Source organism: Anomaloglossus baeobatrachus, chromosome 1 (assembly GCF_048569485.1).
Source record: "Anomaloglossus baeobatrachus isolate aAnoBae1 chromosome 1, aAnoBae1.hap1, whole genome shotgun sequence".
In the NCBI taxonomy this organism is placed as follows: domain Eukaryota; kingdom Metazoa; phylum Chordata; class Amphibia; order Anura; family Aromobatidae; genus Anomaloglossus; species Anomaloglossus baeobatrachus.
Window position 1 is genome coordinate 117,473,401 of NC_134353.1, and position 23,290 is coordinate 117,496,690.

At 43.7% G+C, this 23,290-nt stretch overlaps 1 protein-coding gene across 4 annotated transcripts in view; it reads left to right on the plus strand.

The window, feature by feature from the left end:
• Window positions 1–23,290, plus strand: part of LIMCH1 (LIM and calponin homology domains 1) — a 391,967-nt gene that overhangs the window by 354,991 nt on the left and 13,686 nt on the right. For all 4 annotated transcript variants that reach the window (XM_075346998.1, XM_075346997.1, XM_075346999.1 and 1 more), the window contains 6 exons: window positions 2,592–2,719; window positions 3,673–3,770; window positions 6,760–6,853; window positions 6,977–7,054; window positions 7,146–7,254; window positions 10,168–10,270. In XM_075346998.1, coding sequence (XP_075203113.1) covers window positions 2,592–2,719; window positions 3,673–3,770; window positions 6,760–6,853; window positions 6,977–7,054; window positions 7,146–7,254; window positions 10,168–10,270 — 610 coding nt within the window. The remainder of the gene's footprint in view (window positions 1–2,591; window positions 2,720–3,672; window positions 3,771–6,759; window positions 6,854–6,976; window positions 7,055–7,145; window positions 7,255–10,167; window positions 10,271–23,290) is intronic.

The following is a 23,290-nucleotide window of genomic DNA, read 5'->3' on the forward strand; positions in this document are numbered from 1 at the left end:
TCTCAGCTCAGGTCATGGATCTTCCTCTCAGCTCAGGTCATGGATCTTCCTCTCAGCTCAGGTCATGGATCTTCCTCTCAGCTCAGGTCATGGATCTTCCTCTCAGCTCAGGTCATGGATCTTCCTCTCAGCTCAGGTCATGGATCTTCCTCTCAGCTCAGGTCATGGATCTTCCTCTCAGCTCAGGTCATGGATCTTCCTCTCAGCTCAGGTCATGGATCTTCCTCTCAGCTCAGGTCATGGATCTTCCTCTCAGCTCAGGTCATGGATCTTCCTCTCAGCTCAGGTCATGGATCTTCCTCTCAGCTCAGGTCATGGATCTTCCTCTCAGCTCAGGTCATGGATCTTCCTCTCAGCTCAGGTCATGGATCTTCCTCTCAGCTCAGGTCATGGATCTTCCTCTCAGCTCAGGTCATGGATCTTCCTCTCCGCTCAGGTCATGGATCTTCCTCTCCGCTCAGGTCATGGATCTTCCTCTCAGCTAGGGTCACCAATCTTCCTCTCAGCTCGGGTCAGGGATCTTCTCCAGAATCTGACTGCTCTAGGACCCTTTTGTGGTGATGGGGCTTTAAGCCCTCTTTACTGATGCACGACCTTCCTGGAAATAGGATTCTGGCGCCAAATACTCTCCTCTTGGCCCTGCCAAGCCTTTTCTATTTAGTAGCTATGACACAACTGTCACCTTAGGATTGTGGCTAAATCCCAGTGCCTTCCTGGTTAGTGCGTGTGACCGGCTTGGTTGGTGGGCGTGGCAATGTTTTTTTCTGACCCACTATAATGATGCAAGGGGGGATTCCAGATACTCTATTGTAAATTGTATTTATACACTCTGTGAACAATTAGGCATTTTTGTATTTTTAATGATTAATTTTATTATTGAACAATACAGTGCTCTCGGTCAATCTAAAAGGTTGGTTTTGAATTTCTTAGGAGAATATCTGTGTGCAGAATTATTATGCAACTATTTAACATCTGTTAAAGTGAGCGTAGTAGCCAGACAACTCAAAATGTACAAAATGTCTAACTTTTAAAAAAAAAAAAAAAAAAAAAAAAAAAGTCCCTTGTTTTCAATAACCGTTATAATCCTTCCATCCGTGGAGTGTGTCAGTTTCTTAATCTGTCAATGATCAACTTTTTGGGCAGCACCAACCACAACCCCCCAGACCCTGGTCAGAGAGGTGACTGTTTTCCCTCAATTGTAAATCTCCCAATTAATAAGGACCCACAAGATCTCAGTAGAGCCTAGGTCAGGTGACGAAGCGGCCATGTCAATATTATTTCATCTTTACGGCCTTTACTGGCAGTCGAGCAGTGTAGGCTTCCATGCTGCAATAAAGCATTGTTCTGCAGGAAAATCATGGTTTTCTTGAAAGATGAAGACTGAGTGGAAGAGGAGGTCTGTGCTCCTTCCTGATATAGCCATCGGTCCATCCATCTGGTCCGCCCAGAGTCACTCTCGTCTCATCAGTCCATAAAACTTTTGAGTAATGTCATCAGATATTTCTTCGTCCAGTCTTTCCCCTTCTGCGTCTTACTCAGTGGTGGTTGGTTTCTACCTTCCTTACCTCGGCCGTGTCTCTGAGCACCTTGTACTTCTGGGCCTCCAGGGAGGCTGCAGATCTGAAATATGACAGCACTGGTTGGTAATTGGGTTCCTGCTCGCTTCATGTTGCCCAAGTTATGTGCTTCTGTTTTTCTCAAAACGTTTTTTGTGACACTTGAATATTTGGAACAAAACGTTTATGGTTATGTGATGACGCACCAATATCTAAGCCGTATCAAGAATGCTGCATCCCTATGTGAGGCTTGTAACTATTTTTGATTTTTCAGAGTCAGATAAATCTCTTCTTTTGGCCTATTTTCTCTAATGTAAACAAGCTGCCTAATAATTCTGCACAGCTTGATAAAGGGGGTTGATCTCCATAGTACGCACCCTCCTCATTACACAAATACACATCACCTGATCTACTTCATCCAACAAACATTGCTGTATGTTCTAGTCCTATGGTATACTTATACACAAAAGCAACATGTCTAACTGCAGTATAAAGCTCAAGGGTTTCATTTTTGTACAATTTGTGGAAATGTTAGACAGTAACACATCAAGAATGACTTCAAAATTATACAGCAAAGCAGGAACCCGACCACAATGGAGGACGAGATCAAACTTCAATATCAATCCTTCATTAAAAAAGGAATCTGGCAGTCAGATTGTCCAGAATAAGAAATAAAAACTAGGGGTGGGATACCAACGCGTTTCAGCCAAGTTAAGTCTTATTCATGGCTTATAAACCATAAATAAGGCTTAGCTTGGCTTAAACGCATCAGTTTCTCCACCCCAGTTTTTATTTCTTTTTTTGTGGATGGGCTGACTGCCAGATTCATTTTTTTAATGAAGGAATATTATTTAAATGTTATCTAATCGTCCTCCAATGTGATCGGGTTCCTGCTTCGCTGGATATTCAGTCTTTTGTTGTTCCAAATACCGTGCCAAGGTGTCTGTGCGATTTATAGGAGCCGAGAACTGGGTGAATGAGGTGAGCTGACATTCTGTTCTCTTGTTGCTACTTCAGTATTCTCTTTATTTACAGCCCTGGATACAGGACAGAAATCATCAAGTGGAAGATTCACATTCAGCCGAAAACGCACTACAAAGCCAGTTATTGAGCCGAGGAGGGGCTGTCCATAGAGCAGACGAGGATCGCACAAGAAGGAACACGTACGTTCGCGTGAAAGGTTTATGTATAAAAGAGATCTCGCTCATCTATGTGTAAACTATTCAATGACAGCAAGCACAGATCTTGAAAATAGTGCGGAATTGAAAAGGAGGATATTTCTGAAAGTTAAATAACATTTTATTGTACAAAGTTAAAGCTTGATTTATGTAAGACAGGAGGTATAACTTATTTTGGTTCATATATTGGGGTATCGGGTGTTGGGCGTCCACCAATCAGTTTGATGACCTATTGTAAGGATATGTCATCAGTATCAGTGTAGTGGAAAACCCCTTTCATATGGGCTGTAGTGTCGGCGTGTGCCGTCCTAGAGGGTTTATATTCAATGCTGGAGAGGAGAAGCGGGGTTAACGCCACGCCACGCTACCATTGAATGAACAAAATAGTTGATTATTAATAATCTCTTTTATTTCATAGGTCAACGCTTTTCAGGGATCCAGTTGTCGTCTTCTTCAGGACAAAAAAATAGAATATTGTTGATTCTTCTTTGTCCTGAAGAAGGGGACTGGATCCCTGAAATGCGTAGACCTATGAAATAAAAGAATTTATTAATATTAAACAATTTTATTCATTCGGTGGTAGCGCAGTGTTAACCCCGCTTTTCCTCTCTCTTCTCCAGCACCAAATATCAATCCACGTGAGGCTGCGGCAGCCGCCATTATTTTTCAAGCCTTCATAGTGGTTCTGACTCACAACTTTGATAGATGAGTGTAATTTTCTATACACCATTATTTTTAATCTGGTAAGACCCTATTTGCCCTCTTTCCTCAGTTTTGTAGTTATAGAGGGTTTGTAAGGACACCCAGTGGTGTAATGGTACAGTATAATGTTTGGGAGAGGCAGTGTATCCTCATAATATAGTCACTCTGTGGATTTTATTGCATCCCAGCACATTATGAATTATATCAGTCTTGTTATTGTCTGTCATAATCAACAGTGCCGAAAAAGAGGAGAAATCATCATCATCCCTAAAAGAAATGGACCAAAACCCAGAGCAGCAGCACAATGCTTCTTCCAAACTTCACCTTCAGTTAGGTAAGCCATAACCTACCATAGCGTCCTAATAGAAAACGTCACCTTTCACCAGTGGCTGTGTACTAGATGAACATTTGTTTGTTGCTTGAATATTTTTTTATAGTAGTAGTGCATTATGAGGTTGCTATAAAGCAAAATAATGACTGTTCTCTAGGAACAAAGCGCACAAAATTTGTAGGATTCAAAGGGAACATGTCAGTAATCACATAGGGTGAGGAATAGTGATCAGCAGACTCGCAGATAACTGGGACCGCCGAGTCTAACTGGGTTAAAATAAAAAAAAACAAAAAAAAAAACCTGTTTCCGTCCCAGGATTGGTCCCGGTTATCAGTCCGGACGCTGGTCCCCATATAAGTTTATGGGAATCAGAATCCGGCTATTAAAAATAGTGGTAGAAGGTATAGGAGGAAAGGAGCAAGCTGGCTGTACTTACCGAGGCTCAGTCACAGCTGTACATTGCTTCCAGGCCGCTCATTCACTTCCAGGGCCGCTCATTACCTTCATTGCATATGCACTCCTTTCCCCACCCACCGGCATCTGTGATTGGTTGTGGTCAGATGCGCCCTCACCCTGAGTGGCATAGTGTCAGCTGACTTCTTCCAATCACAAACACTATATTCGTCTATCATGGCATAAAAATAAATAAAATATATGGCGTAGCGTCCCCCCATATTAGGATACCCAGCACAGATAAAGCATACAGCTACAGGCTGCAGCCCCCAGCCGTGTGCTTATCTTGGCAGTGTATCAAAATCTGAGGAACTACATGCAGTTTTTTTTTTTTTTTTTATTATTATTTTTAATTATTTAACTAAATTTAAGAAAACAGTGTGCCGTCCCCCCCCCCCCCCTCCCAATTTTGATACCCAGCCATAATAAAGCCCGATAGCTGTGGGCTGGTATTCTCAGGCTGAAGAGACCCATGATTATTGGGCCCCCCAGACTAAAAATAGCAGCCTGCAGCCACCTAAGATTGCCTCACCCATTAGATGCGACAGTCCCAGAACTTTACCCTGCTCTTTCTGATTGCCCTGGAGCGTTGTCAGTTGGGATACCGTGCTATGCAGAAGTTTGAGCACCACTGGTCAAAATTACTGTTATTGTGAACAGTTAATCAAGTTGAAAATGAAATGATTTCTAAAAGGCATAAAGTTAAAGATGACACATTTCCTTTATATTTTAGGTAATAACAAAAAAAAATATTTTCATCTTTAACATTTTAAAAACTACAAAAATGAAAATGGGCCAATGCAAAAGTTTGAACACCCTTGGAGATTTGTGTGCACAGATAACTTTGACTATCATTTCAGACCTTAATTAGCCTGTTAGGTTTGTGGCTTGTTCATTATCATAGTTAGGAAATATGCAAAATAACATCTAAACAAGACTGATGTATTTTGGAAACAAGTCGTGTTAACTGATGAGGTTAAAATAGAACTCCTTGGCCACAATGATCAAACCAAATGTTTGGGGGAAAAAAGGAGACAGAATGTCATGACAAGAACATCTCGCCAACCATTAAGCATGGGGGTGGATTAATCATGCTTTAGGTTGTGTTCTATCCAATGGCACTGGGAACATTTCACGGGTAGAGGGAAGAATGGATTCAATTAAAGTTTAACAAATTCTTCAAGCAAACATAACACCATCTGTAAAAAAGCTGAAGTTGAAAAGAGGATGACTTCTACAAATGGATAAGGATCCTAAACACAATTCAAAATCCACATTAGCCTATGTCAAAAGGTACAAGCTGAAGGTTTTACAATGGCCCTCACAGTCCCATGATCTGAACATCATTGAAAATCTGTGGCTAGACCGCAAAAGAGCAGTGCATGCAAGAGGACCCAGGAATCTTACAGAACAATAAGACTTTTCCAAGGAAGAAAGCATGAAAATCCCTCAAACAAGAATTGGAAGACTCTTGGCTGGGTACAAAAAACATTTACAAGCTTTGATACTTGCCAAATGGGGTGCTGCAGGGTACTAACCATGCAGGGTACCCAATATTTTGCATTGGCCAATTTTATTTTTTGTTGTGAATTTTTAAAAATGTAAAAAATATATTTTTTTTTTTGTCTAAAATGCAGAGGATATGTGTTATCCTTAATTTAATGGCTTTTACAGATAATTTCATCTTCAACTTGCTTAATTGTTCAGAATATCAGTAAACTTGACCAGGGGTGCTCAAACGTTTGCATGCCACTGTCATAAGGGTTTCATGACAGCTCAGGGCTGCCACTAAGCCCTAGATTAGTAATGGGAGGTGTCTGAGACCCCCCAATTACTAATCCGTAAGTGAAAAGAAATGAACCCAAACACCGAAAAAATCCTTTACTTGAAATAAGACAAAAAAATACCCTCTTTCACCCATGTACTAACCCCAAAAACACCCCTACAGGTTCAACGTAATCCACACGAGGTCCCATGACTATTACAGCTCTGCTACATCTGCACATTACATTCACACTGATCAGCCGTAGAACAAGACTGCCTGCTGTGAGGTTCAGGCAGAGACTGAGCGAGCAGCGTGATTAGCGGTGACATCACTAAGGTGATTTGCGGTCACAGGTGATGGACCGTGGGAACCTCCACCTGTGACCGCAACTAATTATGAATATGAATAAAGCGGAGGAGGGCAAGATGTACGACCAAATGTAACATTATATTATGACTACACCCAGAATATATGAGCACAAACCAAGAGAACCAAGGGAAGAGGTAGTCATGGGTCACACATAGGACCACAAAATCAATACTACAATATGCACAACTTTTTTTGCAAAAATATAGCAAATATTTTATTTAGATAAAGTGCTAAGAACTAATTATGAATGTATGACGCTTATAATCTGTAATCTGACAGTTATGATTGAATACTCACTGTTTCCTGTATTCCTTATACACATGCTTGTTTTTTTGTGATTTCTTTTCACAGCTCGTTGCATTATAGTAATTAAATTCACATATTCACCTGTTTTACCTTTGGCAGGATTGACAGCAGACTCGCATTTATCGGAGAATGGTAATAACTGTGTGAATAATAATAATGTTCCTCAAAGGATGCCCTACATGGATTCAAAAGGGTACGTTCTAGTGCTGAGCCATGAACCATTAAAAAAATAGAGAAGTAAAATATCAGCCGCTACTGCCAGTTATAACTACCATGAATAGACTTCTTCTTAATAATATTTAGTCTTGTTGAACAGATCTAACCCCCAGGAGGGCCCCCGGGATTTTGGCTGCTCCACGCCATCTCCAACGTCACAGAGCCAGTCTCTCAACAGGTACTAAAGGCCAATGTTATACAAGAAAATGTCTTGTGTGTCTTGAGATGTGGGAATATATTGGTCCTTGTCTAAATCACTTGTTATTCAGGTCTGTGAGTGGGAAGAAATTGTGCTCGTCGTGTGGACATCCCCTTGGCAAGGGGGCAGCCATGATCATTGAAACACTCAGCCTGTATTTTCACATCCAGTGCTTCAAGGTTGGTATAATCGCAAATAAAGCATGGTCCATGCCATATAAGATGTCCTAGTTAAATACATGGGGTATAGGCAGCTCACCTGTGGACCGGATACTTGGAAGCTTGTAGTGTCGCAAGTTCCAAAGTCAAATAGAAAAATTATATAATTCCAGCATCAAAGATCTTTTCTAAAATAAAAACACCCACATCTTTAGTGATAAATCTAAAATTCACAGCTTCCATCACCAATGCAACGAGTTTCAGGCAGGCTCACATTCACTAAAGCACTTATGTACTGGCATAAATCAGTTTGAAAAATTAAAAAAATGTTTTGAGGTTGGTGACTTTTGGCATTTCCACACCATTTTTTACCAGTCCTGCCAAAATGGGCCAAGCTGGGGCGAGACAGGGGCATGATGGCACTGTGGCATTTTTTACTCTAGGAATCTTTCTCCGTGCACTGACCAGATTATAATTTGTGGCCAGATGCATGGAGCCATAAAAATCACTGGTCTCAATGAATCAGGACTTAAAGGGGTATTCCCATCTCTAAGATCCTATCCCTAAATATAATAGGTATTATAATAATAATATTATTATTATTAATCGCAAATACCTCCAGTTAGAAATGTAATATAGTTTTTCTGATTCATTATGTTACTTGCCTCATGTTTAGGGCATTGCAGGGCCTTGGGTATCCATGGTTACGACAACACATATAGTCAGTTAATTAGCTAGTTAGTTGCTTGTGGTTGTTACCATGGATACCTAAGGTCCTGCAATGCCTTATGGGGGACGCATGCCTTCACTGCTCTGCTAGTTGTGTATTGCGTGCAGGGAGCTGGTAGGTCTCTGTGCTGCCATCCAGTTCAGCTGAATGTGTGTCCTCGGACTTACATCTAGATGAAATGGACATTGGCATTGTCTGGCCCCCCTTCTGCAATGTCGCACCCTCTGCGACCGCAATGGTAATGCATCTGGATGATGCTTGATCTGTAAAGCGTAGGTGCTGGTCAGGAGCTAAAAAGTGATGCTCTAGATACCGCAAAGTCTTTTTCACTGGAAAATACATACAGTGCTATGCAGAAGTTTGAGCACCACTGGTCAAAATTACTGTTATTGGGAACAGTTAATCAAGTTAAAAATGAAATGATCTTTAAAAGGCATAAAGTTAAAGATGACACATTTCCTTTATATTTTAGGTAAGAACAAAAAAAAATTTCATCTTTAACATTTTAAAAACTACAAAAATGAAAATTGGCCAATGCAAAAGTTTGAACACCCTTGGAGATTTGTGTGCTCAGATAACTTTGACTACCATTTCAGACCTTAATTAGCCTGTTAGGTTTGTGGCTTGTTCATTATCATAGTTAGGAAAGGGCAGGTGATGCAAATTTCACAGCTTTATAAAAACCCAGCTTCCTCTAACCTTGTGCAAATAAAACAGCCGTGGGTTTTTCAAAGCAGCTGCCTAGCACTCTGAAAATCAAAATGGTGAAGGCCCACAAAGCAGAAGAAAGCTAGAAGAAAATAGCAAAGCGTTTTCAAGTTGCCCTTTCCTCAGTTCGAAAAGTAATTCAGAAATGGCACTTACAGAAACAGTGGAGGTCAGGATAAGGTCTGGACAACCAAGCAAAATTTCTGTGAGAGCTGCTCGTAGGATTGCTAGAGTGGCAAATCAGAACCTTCAGTTCACTGCAAAAGTCCTTCAGGAAGATTTAGCCGACTCTGGAGTTGTGGTACATTGTTCTACTGTTCAGAGACACCTACAGAAAAATGGCCTTCATGGAAGAGTCATCTGAAAAAAACCTCTCCTGCGTCCTAACCATAAAATTTAGCATCAGAAGTATGCAAAATAACATCTAAACAAGACTGATGTATTTTGGAAACAAGTCGTGTTAACTGATGAGGTTAATATAGAACTCCTTGGCCACAATGATCAAACCAAATGTTTGGGGAAAAAAAGGAGACAGAATGTCATGACAAGAACATCTCGCCAACCATTAAGCATGGGGGGTGGATTAATCATGCTTTGGGTTGTGTTCTATTCAATGGCACTGGGAACATTTCACGGGTAGAGGGAAGAATGGATTCAATTAAAGTTTAACAAATTCTTCAAGCAAACATAACACCATCTGTAAAAAAAAGCTGAAGTTGAAAAGAGGATGACTTCTACAAATGGATAAGGATCCTAAACACAATTCAAAATCCACATTAGCCTATGTCAAAAGGTACAAGCTGACGGTTTTACAATGGCCCTCACAGTCCCCTGATCTGAACATCATTGAAAATCTGTGGCTAGACCGCAAAAGAGCAGTGCATGCAAGAGCACCGAGGAATCTCACAGAACAAGAAGCCTTTTCCAAGGAAGAAAGCATGAAAATCCCTCAAACAAGAATTGAAAGACTCTTGGCTGGCTACAAAAAACATTTACAAGCTTTGATACTTGCCAAATGGGGTGCTGCAGGGTACTAACCATGCAGGGTGCCCAATATTTTGCATCGCCCAACTTTTTATTTTTAGTTGTGAATTTAAAAATGTAAAAAATATATATATATTTTTTTGTCTAAAAAGAAGAGGATATGTGTTATCCTTAACTTTATGGCTTTTACAGATAATTTCATCTTCAATTTGCTTAATTTTTCAGAATATCAGTAAACTTGACCAGGGGTGCTCAAACTTTTGCATGCTACTGTATTTTGGATACAGTTATCATTCAAGCAACATTGCTCCTGCTTTTGAGTCTTACAGTCCACAAAAGGCATCTATAATACATGTTAATCTACTTATGACCAGTGATGGTAACAGGTTATTGAAAGTTTACATAAAAATTTAAAGGCGTCCTGTCAGGAAGATCGCTTTGCATTGTGTATAGTAATATATTAGCAGATTTTACTGACTAGATTTCATTAATCATCCTTTGCTTATTTTTAGTGTGGCATCTGTAAGGGACAACTTGGTGGTGCAACTACTGGAACGGACGTCAGGATCCGCAATGGCCTATTAAATTGCAATGATTGTTATGCAAGATCCAGAAGTGAGTTGTTTTTGTTTGTTTCATTTTTTTCATTATTTATTTCATTGTATAAAAATTATACAGTGGTGTTGCAGGTAGATAAGATGCTGTAATTTTAGTGTTTGCCTGAGACGTGGAACTTTGTAAAGAATTGTGAAAATGTTAAGCAGTACAGAACAGTGAATATTCACTTCAAGAAAATTGAATTGACAAGTAAATCGTATTTTAGTAAATTGTAAGAAAATTGTTTAAAGGGAATATGTTAAGATCAACGCTCCTAAGCTATGTATATGGGTATGCAGGTCTTAGAAAGTTGAATAGAATGACCCCTTGATATCTGCGGTTCAATGTTCTAGTCCTGAGAATTCCACATTTTTCTTAATTTGTAAATGAGCTGCTAAGATCTCTGCGCCGGACATAAATCTCCCTGAGAATCTTCCTCCCTCCAGAGCTTATTTTATATGAAAAGGAGTGAGACATGTAATGACTGATAGTCTGCTTTCCTGTTCTTATCGCTGAGCTGTGCGTAAGTATAACCAACACAGGGCAGTAATGTACTCCTCTCCCCTCACACTGCCTGCCTGTGAGAAGAAAGCTGAAAAAGTGTTAGTTGTAATCAGCACAAGTCTGCTATGAGATCAGGAGTGCAGACTCTCCTATGAGACATGTAATGACAGTCTGCTCTTCTAACTGAGCTTAGTATTGCTTTATGCAATTCCACTGTTTAGATCAATTCAAAGGAGATCAGTTAATTTTCTATTTCCCACGTGTGTGCTGGAGAAAAGATGAGTAAATCAGAGAATATGTGGATAAGAATCCTTCATTCTATGATTTGATGGCATCCTATGGGTTAGAAAACCTCATCAAGATATATAACTGAGATCCAAAATTATCAATCAAAAAAGTCTATACCCTAGGATTAATTTTCAGATATAACTTTTAATAAGAACTAAAAAAGGATAAACGGACAAACAAATACCAACACTGAAAAAATACATCAAGTGAATGTAGAAAAAGTCCAGCCGATAGTGTCTAATAAAAACCAACCTAGTTTCATTGCCATTGCTCCTTATCGACACTGACACTGGCAGACCAAGCAGGCGGATCACATGGGAATCCGGAACCGCTTGCTTCAGGAACTACCTAGGAGTGGACCCTATATTTGATACTGGTGGATATTAATATTGTGGATGCCACTTTACCTTGAGTCGCATCCTGATGAACCTAATGACAAGGGGGAAAATGCGTTGAGGCCGTTAATACAGAGGGCAGTCATAATAAACACCACTTACTGAACTGGACTATATATCTTGGAGTTTAGCATGGCTGTCGACAAGAGTCAACGGAACTGGGGATTCCCAGCCAGTTTCCCATTCTGGTACTTGCCAGGCCTCAAATTAAGTTATGTCTGCGATCCGACGAGGGCAGGCACAATGAGTTCACCATGGCTGTCGACCTATATATATGATCTATATATTTATATCTTGGAGCAGATGAAAGACTTTGAATGCCAGTACAATATGGGTGATGGAATAGGGCTGAAGTCTCTGCTCCCCCAGATGCCATTATTTGACTAAAACTGTTTTTATTGTCTAGTTGTATTGTGATCTGCTCTTTACCTGCACTTGTAAGGTTCACCTTAGCTATAACACCCCTCTATTCCTTTCTAACAGTCCATCAGGAATAATTAGGGTGAGCTAGGATGAGCCATCATGGAACGGGGGCACCATCATCTGTATAGGTTGCTTTATCCTTCATTGATAGGCAAGAGTCGGCTTAACTAGGGAATAGGTTTGTTTTTTTTTAAATTGCCCTTTGAGGCTTTGAGCAGCCCTACCCTTGTGACTGGTTGGTTTTTATTAGGCACAAGCAGCTGGACACTTTCTATATTCACTTAATTTATTTTTTCAGTGTTGATATTTGTTTGTTTCTCCTTTTTTAGTACTTATTTATACACTGTGTGCAGAATTATTGGGCAAGTTGTATTTTAGAGGATTTTTCTTTTTATTATTATTCAACAACTATGTTCTCCATCACCCCAAAAGACTCATAAATATCAAAGCTTAATATTTTTGGAAGTTGGATTGGGTTTTTTTAGATTTGGCTATCTTAGGAGGATATCTGTTTGTGCAGGTAACTATTACTGTGCAGAATTATTAGGCAACATAATAAAAACCAAATATATTCCCATCTCAGTTGTTTATTTTCACCAGGTAAACCAATATAACTGCACAAAATTTAAAAATAAACATTTATGACATGCAAAAACAAAACCCCAAAAAAATGAATGACCAAAATAGCCACCTTTCTTTATGATGACACTCAACAGCCCTACCATCCATAGATTCTGTCAGTTGCTTAATCTGTTTACGATCAACATTGCGTGCAGCAGCCACCACAGCCTCCCAGACACTGTTTTCCCTCCCTGTGGATCTTACATTTTATGAGGGACCACAGGTTCTCTATGGGGGTCAGATCAGGTGAAAGAGGGGGCCATGTCATTATTTTTTTATCTTTTAGACCTTTACTGGCCAGCCACGCTGTGCAGTAGTTGGATGCATGTGATGGAGCATTGTCCTGCATGAAAATCATGTTTTTCTTGAACGATACCGACTTCTTCCTGTACCACTGCTTGAAGAAGTTGTCTTCCAGAAACTGGCAGTAGGTCTGGGAGTTGAGCTTCACTCCATCCTCAACCCGAAAAGGTCCCACAAGTTCATCTCTGATGATACCAGCCCATCCCAGTACCCCACCTCCACCTTGCTGGCGTCTCAGTCGGAGTGGAGCTCTCTACTCTTTACTGATACAGCCTCTGGCCCATCCATCTGACCCATCAAGAGTCACTCTCATTTCATCAGTCCATAAAACCTTTGAAAAGTCAGTCTTAAGATATTTCTTGACCCAATCTTGAAGTTTTATCTTATGTTTCTTGTTCAAAGATGGTCGTTTTTCAGCCTTCCTTACCTTGGCCATGTCCCTGAGTATGGAACACCTTGTGCTTTTTGATACTCCAGTAACGTTGCAGCTCTGAAATATGGCCAAACTGGTGGCAAATGACATGTTGGCAGGCTCAAGCTTGATTTTCCTCAATTCATGGGCAGTTATTTTACGCCTTTTTTGCCCAACATTCTTCTTTCGACCCTGTTGGCTATTTGCCATGAAACGCTTGATTGTTCAGTGATCACGCTTCAAAAGTTTGGCAATTTCAAGACTGCTACATCCCTCTGCAAGACATCTCACAATTTTGGACTTTCCAGAGCCCGTCAAATCTCTCTTCTGACCCATTTTGCCAAAGGAAAGGAAGTTGCCTAATGATTAAGCACACCTTTGTATAGGGTGTTGATCAGGGGCGGGCTGGCCCAGGGGGCAGGCGGGCAATTGACCCCCGGGCCGCCGTCCCAACCGCTGTAGAGGGCCGGCCGCCTGCTGCATAATGTCATTATAACACACACACATGGCCGCGCACAGTTCACTGCGCACGGCCGTGTCTCCTGTACTATGATGCCGCGGGGCCGGCACTGACACATTACAGGCGCAGACCGTGTCAGCCGGCGGCATTATAGTACAGGAGACACGGCCACGCGCAGCTCACTGTGCGCGGCTGTGTATTGTAATGACGTCATGTCAGGGCCGCCATCAGGGCATTACTCCCCGTACTGGTGTATGGGGCCCAGAAGCAAGGAGGGAGAACCGGCCGCTCACCGAAAGCTGCCCAACCCCCTGCTGCTCTGCACTAATCTGTGTGATCGGTGCAGGGGAGGACACTACCGGGAGATGAACGGTGGCTGTTGGAGTGACAGCAGGTGAAGTGACTAATTTCAGGACCTATAAGGTCATGTGCCTGATCACATGACCGGTGACCCGGCAGGTCCTGTAGCTGATGCAGCCCCCATGCAGCTCCCAGCGTCTCATCTCCTGGTCTGCACTGATCAGGAACGGCAAGATGAGGTAATGTGTGTATATATATATATAATATATATGAATAATATATAATACATATATAATAATATATATGAATGTGCTTGTTGTAAGGCTGTGCGTGTATGTCTGTGGGCATGGAGCGGAGCCTTGTGCGTCTGTGGGCATGGAGCGGAGCCGTGTGCGTCTGTGGGCATGGAGCGGGCCGGTCTGTCTCTCGGCTCATACACAGCACCATACTGTATATACAGGAGCACACTACAGTCTGCATTATGTCTGTATATACTATATGTATATAGTGTGAATGTGTGTGTACAGTATAATGCTGTGTATACACTATATACAGCCCCCAGCCTCTATATTATACACAGTGGGTACGGAAAGTATTCAGACCCCTTTAAATAATTCACTCTTTGTTTCATTGCAGCCATTTGGTAAATTCAAAGAAGTACTGTTTTTTCTCATTAATTTGCGCTCTGCACCCCATCCCCCATCTAGACAGAAGAAATACAGAAATTTTAGAAAGTTTTGCAAATTTATTAAACAAGAATACTTTCCGTCCGTACCCACTGTATATGCAGCCAGCAGCATATATAGATATAGATATATATATATATATATATATATATATATATATATATATATATATATATATATATATATATATATATATATATATCTGTAGTACCCAGGCGTTGCCCGGGATAGTGACTGTCTCTCTCCCAGTCGCTGTCTGTCTGTCTCTTTCCTTGTGTGTCTGTCTGTCTCTGTCTGTATTTGTATCAGTCTATCTGTCTCCATCTCTGTGTCTGTCTATGTCTTTCCCTGTCTGTCTTTGTCTGTCTCTTTCCCAGGGCTGTCTCTTTCCCAGGGCTGTCTCTTTCCCAGGGCTGTCTCTTTCCCAGGGCTGTCTCTTTCCCAGGGCTGTCTCTTTCCCAGGGCTGTCTCTTTCCCAGGGCTGTCTCTTTCCCAGGGCTGTCTCTTTCCCAGGGCTGTCTCTTTCCCAGGGCTGTCTCTTTCCCAGGGCTGTCTCTTTCCCAGGGCTGTCTCTTTCCCAGGGCTGTCTCTTTCCCAGGGCTGTCTCTTTCCCAGGGCTGCCTCTTTCCCAGGGCTGCCTCTTTCCCAGGGCTGTCTCTATCTGTCTCTGCCTCTCTTTATCCATCTCCCTACCGACATCCTATTACCTCACACATAACATTCTTATACTAGCAGTTTTTGTTCCTATAGCAACCACTGACAGTTGCTATTAATAGCCTGTAGCTCCCACCTCCATTCAGTTTAATGGAGGCAGGATTTTGGAGACTAAAGGCACCTTTACACGAATCAACATCGGTAATCGACATCCGGCCTCGTTAGCGTCTGGCGTTCCCTGAGTCACATGGGGCATCTGTGCAAAATATTGTGATTGTAAATGCGACGGTGCAAATTCCTTTAGCGGACATACATACATACACACATACATACACTGAGCTTTATATATTAGATATACATGCATATGGCTGATGATTCCATCTGGTGCTTGTCATTTTGATAACCCAAAAACATGGTGCATGCAGGTTTTTTTTCAGGCTGTCAAAATGACGACTGTGCTGCATAGCTGAGCCGAACAGCGGTTAATGTTTGGTTTATGAGGACTGTTTGCAGAAGTGGAGTTTTGCCAAGAATGGCAGTGGTACTATGGAAGGTTTGAGTGGTGGAGGCGGAGCTGGAGTGGAGCCTGGGCAGAGTCTCAAGGGGCCTGAAAATGTTTCCTGTATGGGGCCCTGAAAATCCTGGTCCTGCGTCATGCTGCGTGCGCTGCCTCCCCACCGAAGAGGAGCGTCAAACAAGTCTGTGGGCCACACAGGAGGCAAGAGAAGTGTTGTCCTCAATCATCAAAAGTAAAAGCCCCTCAGTATGGGCGTCTCTGTGTGTATAGGATTGTGTCTATTTATGTGTGTGTATGTTTATATGTTTGTGATTGTCTTCAAATATGTATCTGCTTAATGTGAATAAATCTGTGTATGTGTCTGTACTGTATGTTTGCATGTCCATGTTTTTGGGGTTCTATGTACAGTACAGACCAAACGTTTGGACACACCTTCTCATTCAAAGAGTTTTCTTTATTTTCAAGACTCTGAAAATTGTAGATTCACATTGAAGGCATCAAAACTATTACTTAAAACCTGTGGAATGAAATACTTAAAAAGTGTGAAACAACTGAAAATGTGTCTTATATTCTAGGTTCATCAAAGTAGCCACCTTTTGCTTTGATTACTGCTTTGCACACTCTTGGCATTCTCTTGATGAGCTTCAAGAAGTAGTCACCGAAAATGGTTTTCCAACAGTCTTGAAGGAGTTCCCAGAGATGCTTAGCACTTGTTGGCCCATTTGCCTTCACTCTGCGGTCCAGCTCACCCCAAACCATCTCGATTGGGTTCAGGTCTGGTGACTGAAGACCAGGTCATCTGGCGTAGCATCCCATCACTCTCCTTCTTAGTCAAATAGCCCTTACACAGCCTGGAGGTGTGTTTGGGGTCATTGTCCTGTTGAAAAATAAATGATGGTCCAACTAAACGCAAACCGTATGGAATAGCATGCCGCTGCAAGATGCTGTGGCACCCATGCTGGTTCTGTATGCCTTCAATTTTTTATATGTATTTTAAATAAATGTATTCAATGTATTTTAATTAAATCCTCAACAGTGTCACCAGCAAAGCACCCCCACACCATCACACCTCCTCCTCCATGCTTCACGGTGGGAACCAGCCATGTAGAGTCCATCCGTTCACCTTTTCTACAAAGACACGGTGGTTGGATCCAAAGATCTCAAATTTGGAGTCATCAGACCAAAGCACAGATTTCCACTGGTCTAATGTCCATTCCTTGTGTTCTTTAGCCCAAACAGGTCTCTTCTGCTTGTTGCCTGTCCTTAGCAGTGGTTTCCTAGCAGCTATTTTACCATGTAGGCCTGCTGCACAAAGTCTCCTCTTAACAGTTGTTCTAGAAATGGTGTGTCCAAACTTTTGGTCTGTACTGTATGTGTGTATGATGCGTGTATGTAAGGGTATGTGACCATGTTCCAGGTTCGAAAATAGCACAAATTCAGAACCAGTAGGTATTAGAATGGAATTCCAACATGTACAACTTGTGAAGATATAGCAACATGTGATATTAAAACTTAACCTTTAATTGGGTTATTTAAAATAGATATATATACAAACCGTGATCCAGCCACCAATTAAAACCTGAAAATGATGGGACCAATATAGGATGCGTGTATCTATGGCGCCATCATTTACAGAATAAGGGGAACGGGTAACGTTCACCTTAATAAACAACACCGGAGCGGTAATGAATTTTTCAACACACAAATAGCTGATGTGGTATCGCTGATTAGACAAATGCTGGGTAAGTGCAGCCTTCAGAAGAGCGTGTATTCACAAGAAATAGCATGCCACTTAACAAACAGGATAATGTCACTCAGCGCCATCAACACCAGACCGAAATAGTGTGAATGTCCCACTATAGAGCTATGCTAGTATAATACGCTCTGTCAGGGGACAACCAAAAAAATGCACCATGACATACAGTACCCAAGAGATAATGACCTCCTAATGCATATACCATACTCTATGCCAACTACAACAAGGAGTCAAAGAAATTGGGATGTCAAATACAGTGCAATATTAGGACCACTTAAAGTGGAACAATCTCACCCAGTCTTTTTGTCGGTGAGGTGTCGTCCTTCTCCAGTGTTGCTCAGTCCATATACCGGCACGGGGGGAGCAGTGGTTTAGTCACCGGCCCTGTCTGGGATAAAGCTGACCCTTAGATTATCCACAAAAACTCCCGCCCTTACAAGGGCAGTCCACAGCTGACCCTAGTATCCATAATGCAGGTGACTCCCGACGCGTTTCACAACAACTGCAGAACAAGATGTAACCGGTCGCGTGACTGATCATGTGACCGGTTAACTAGGAAGTCCTGCGTTCCATCAGGCCGCCGCATATTGATGACCAGCGGTCGGTTTCTGCATGACGCGACCGATTCCTATTGGTCCCTGTACACTACCGGTCACGTGACTATTCACGTGATCGGATAATCAGGAAGCACTGTATCCCTCCACCGGATCACTAAGTGAGAGGGAAACAAACTTATGTTCTGTTTGGTAAGAACTATATCGGTCTGTATATAATGGATTGCATCTAGTTACATTCTATTTTGGCCTGTGATTAGTATATCGCCCTCATGATCTGGAATTGATCTGTCATGTATTATCCGGGTTTTTATTATTACTGCCGCGTTATTTGCATAATTACACTGGGCGGCTCCTTCAATTTGGGGAAGGGAGGTGGGACCAAGGTCCCCCTTTTTATTACCTCAGTACATCGTATGCCTTCAATGATACCAGGCCACATAGGTTTGAGCTCTAGGTTTGAGCCACAACCACGATTTTCAGGTGTTTCAAGCCTCCCCTGATGAGCAGTTGTTGTGAAACGCGTCGGGAGTCACCTGCATTATGGATACTAGGGTCAGCCACAACAGGGCCAGCTGTGGACTGCCCTTGTAAGGGCGGGAGTTTTTGTGGATAATCTAAGGGTCAGCTTTATCCCAGACAGGGCCGGTGACTAAACCACTGCTCCCCCCGTGCCGGTATATGGACTGAGCAACACTGGAGAAGGACGACACCTCACCGACAAAAAGACTGGGTGAGATTGTTCCACTTTAAGTGGTCCTAATATTGCACTGTATTTGACATCCCAATTTCTTTGACTCCTTGTTGTAGTTGGCATAGAGTATGGTATATGCATTAGGAGGTCATTATCTCTTGGGTACTGTATGTCATGGTGCATTTTTTTGGTTGTCCCCTGACAGAGCGTATTATACTAGCATAGCTCTATAGTGGGACATTCACACTATTTCGGTCTGGTGTTGATGGCGCTGAGTGACATTATCCTGTTTAAGTGGCATGCTATTTCTTGTGAATACACGCTCTTCTGAAGGCTGCACTTACCCAGCATTTGTCTAATCAGCGATACCACATCAGCTATTTGTGTGTTGAAAAATTCATTACCGCTCCGGTGTTGTTTATTAAGGTGAACGTTACATGTTCCAGGTTCACAGCATTTTGGATGTAGAGTGTTTTCGCTGCATCCAAAACGCTGTGTTGTACAGTACAAACACAGTGGATGGATTTCTAAAAATCCCATGCCCACTGCGAAAACTGACCTGTGGCGTGGATCCCCAAGCCGCAGCATGTCACTTTATTGCTGCGGAGATGCGAGTGTTCTCTGCAGGGAGAACAGAGAAAGCGACTGCAGCGGCCTGAACCCTGACTGTGGGCACAAGCAGCTGCAGTCCCTTTGGAGAGTACTCGCGACCCCACAGGAGAGGACACGCTGCCTCCAGGACGCAGCATGTCTGGACCGTGGCCACATGCTCTTATAGTGTTGTGGTGTATGTGTAAAACATTTGTATCTTATCTTTAAGGGTGAGTGCCCACCATCAGGCTTCCTCACGGTCTGGACGTAGGGTACTTTCTCTAGCGGAGACGCGCTGTCCATGCACACGATCGGGGTCACTGACAGTGGATTTTCGCTGTATTCTCCCACTCAGAGCACTAGCATCTGTTAGAATAAATTCACAACCTGCAGCTGAGAAACTCGCGCCACAGGTCAATTTATGGAGAGTCTAAAGAAGCCCAGGGGGCCGGAGATTTCTATAAATCCATTCACTGTACGTGTTCTGTACAATACAGCATTTTGGACTCAGTGAAAACACTCTGCGTCCAAGACGCTGCTGCCACTGATCGTGGGCACGAGCCCTCTCACATATGTGTTAGGGAATTTCATTTGTCTTTCTATGTTTATGAAAAGACAAGTAAATTAACCCCTTCCTGCACTGTGACGTAGCTATGTCACCTTAAGGCCTCCTTCACATGTCTATGTTTCTGGTACGTGTTATATCCGTTTTTTTACCACATATACTCATTATATCCTATGGTGCTGCTCGCATGTCTGTATATTTACACAGACCGTGTGTCCATGTGATCCACATAGCGATTTCTGTTTTTTTTCCTGCAGCACAGATGGCTATGGTCAATAGAAGTCTATGGGTCGTGAAAAATATGCACAGCACACGGATGACATCAGTGTATAGTCCGTGTGCCATCAGTTTGCTGTGCGTGTTTAACATTGAAAATATAGGAGAAGCAACAAGTAGTTAGCTGGGTTATGGTACTGTAACTATGTAGTAAGCAAGGTTTTGCTCCCATATCTGTATAGTAAGCTCAGTTATGGTACCATATTTCTTTTTCGCTCTATTGGGAGACCCAGACAATTGGGTGTATAGGCTATGCCTCCGGAGGCCGCACAAAGTACTACACTTAAGTGTTAGGCCCCTCCCCTTCTGCCTATACACCCCCCGTGCTCCCACGGGCTCCTCAGTTTTTGCTTTGTGCGAAGGAGGTCAGACACGCACAGCACAGCTCCACAGATTAGTCAGCAGCAGCTGCTGACTAGGTCGGATGGAAGAAAAGTGGGCCCATATAGGGCCCCCAGCATGCTCCCTTCTCACCCCACTTTTGTCGGCGGTGTTGTTAAGGTTGAGGTATCCATTGCGGGTACGGAGGCTGGAGCCCACATGCTGTTTTTCCTTCCCCATCCCCCTTAGGGCTCTGGGTGAAGTGGGATCTTATCGGTCTCCAGGCACTGAGACCGGGCTTCATCCACAACTCCTGTGGAGCCTGATGGATAGGAGCCGATACCGTTCAGGGACATGGCCCTGCATCTTAAAGGTACTCTGTATCCCTATGGGGACCGCGCACGGCATCACCTCAGCTTTGCTGGGTGTGCTAGTGCACCGGGGACCGCGGCGCTGACCGGGTCTATATGTGCCATTACACACTCAGCGTCGCTGAGTGTGTTTATATGTAAGGCCTACCGCACTGACCGCCGTTGCCACGGGACACTGCGGCGCGGCTGGGACTTGTAGTTCGCCGGGGACTTTCACGCGACCGCGCTTTTACGGCGGCCGCGTTTATTACTACAGTCCCCGGCTTCATTGCGGCCTAGTTTCCCTTTTTTTCTCCCGCCCTCAGCCCTGACAGGCAGGAGAAGGGCGGGACGCTGCACGGAGCGAGCAGCAATGAGGGCTGGAGTATGATTTACATGCTCCACTCCCCTCACGGTGCACAGTGTGAGCGCCCGTTTCGCGCTCTTTCTAGGCCACGCCCACAGCTTCCTCAGCTCGTCAGGACGCCGCAGCCATTCCTGTCGGCTCCACCGACGCTGCAGAGAGGGACATATTCATGGGAGACCCAGACACGGTCTCTGGTGGCCTCACAACCGCTTAGGCGGCTGGTAAGCAGCACATGTGGAGCTAGCCCCATGGTGCTGTATTGTATTGGTACATTATTTGTGTACTGTATATAATTTACACTGTATGAGCACAGTTCTTTCTGGCTATATACCCTATTGTGTTACTCAGGGAAAACTATAGCATGGCGCCCATAAAAGGCAGGGGTGCCAAAACACAGGCTTATTATGTTGCCTGCGCCGCATCGACCCCTGTGACACTTCCTCAGCCGGATCCTCTGCTAAGAGGGGCCCAGGGGGAGCCACCTGTTGACACTGTCCAGGTGACGGGGACTGAGTTTGCAGCCTCTAAGGATCAACTCTCTGAGACTATGGCTAAGATACTAGAAGCCTTGCAGTCCAGACCGGTATCTCAGCAAAGGGACTCTGTTGAATCATTGTTCCCTGACCCCCCTCAGTTGGACCAACAATGTCCTCACGGGGTATCTCATACATCCCAGACGGAGGGTTCGGACTTAGAACCTAGCCCCAGATCGTCTAAGCGGGCCCGCTTAGAATTTCCCTCGACATCATATTGTTTAGGGTCTCAGCGGGGGGATTCTCTGGTTGATGATGCGGAAACAGCTGATCAGGATTCTGATCCTGGGAGCGCTCTCAATCTTAATTCTCCAGACGGGGACGCCATAGTGAAATGATCTTATTGCATCCATTCATCAGTTGCTGGATATTCTTCCCTCAGCCCCTCCGGCGGAGGAGTCTGATTCTCAGCAGGAGAAATTTCGCTTCAGGTTCCCCAAGCGTACATAGAGTATGTTTCTAGACCACTCTGATTTCAGAGAGGCAATCCAGAATCACCATGCTTGTCCGGATAAGCATTTCTCTAAGCGCCTTAAGGATACACGTTATCCTTTTCCCCCGGAAGTGGTTTAAGGTTGGATTCAATGTCCCAAAGTGGATCCTCCAATCTCCAGACTGGCGGCTAGATCCATACTTGCAGTGGAAGATGGGGCCTCGCTTAAAGATGCCACTGACAGGCAGATGGAGCTCTGGTGGAAATCCATCTATGAAGCTATCGGAGCTTCTTTTGCCCCAGCATTCGCAGCCGTATGGGCGCTACAAGCTATATCAGCAGGTCAAGCGAAAATTGAAGCGGCCGCGCCACAAGTGGCTTCCATTACCTCCCAGACCTCGGCAATTGCGTCTTACGCTATGAATGCTGTCCTGGACTCTGTGAGCCGTACGGCAGTTGCGACCGCCAATTCGGTAGTAGTCCGCAGGGCCTTGTGGCTACGGGAGTGGAAGGCAGATTCCGCTTCCAAAAAGCGTTTAACCGGTTTGCCAATTTCTGGCGACAGGCTCTTTGGCGAGCGCCTGGATGAAATCATCAAACATTCCAAGGGAAAGGATACATCCTTACCCCAGCCCAAGCAGAACCTCTCCCAACAGAGGAGAGGGCAGTCGAGGTTTCGGTCCTTTCGGGGCGCGGGCAGGTCCCAATTCTCCTCGTCCAAAAGGTCTCAGAAAGAACAAAGGAACTCTGATGCATGGCGGTCTAAGTCACGTCCTAAAAAGGCCATTGGGAGCACCGCTAACAAAGCGGCTGCCTCATGACTTTCTACCTCCTCTAGTAGCATCCTCGGTCGGTGGCAGGCTCTCCCGCTTTTGCGACACCTGGCTGCCACAAATAAAAGACCGCTGGGTGAGAGACATTCTCTCTCACGGTTACAAGATAGAGTTCATCTCTCGTCCCCCGACTCGATTCTTCCGGTCCTCTCCGCCTCCCGAGCGAGCCGAGGCTCTTCGGCAGGCGCTGGGCACCCTGAAG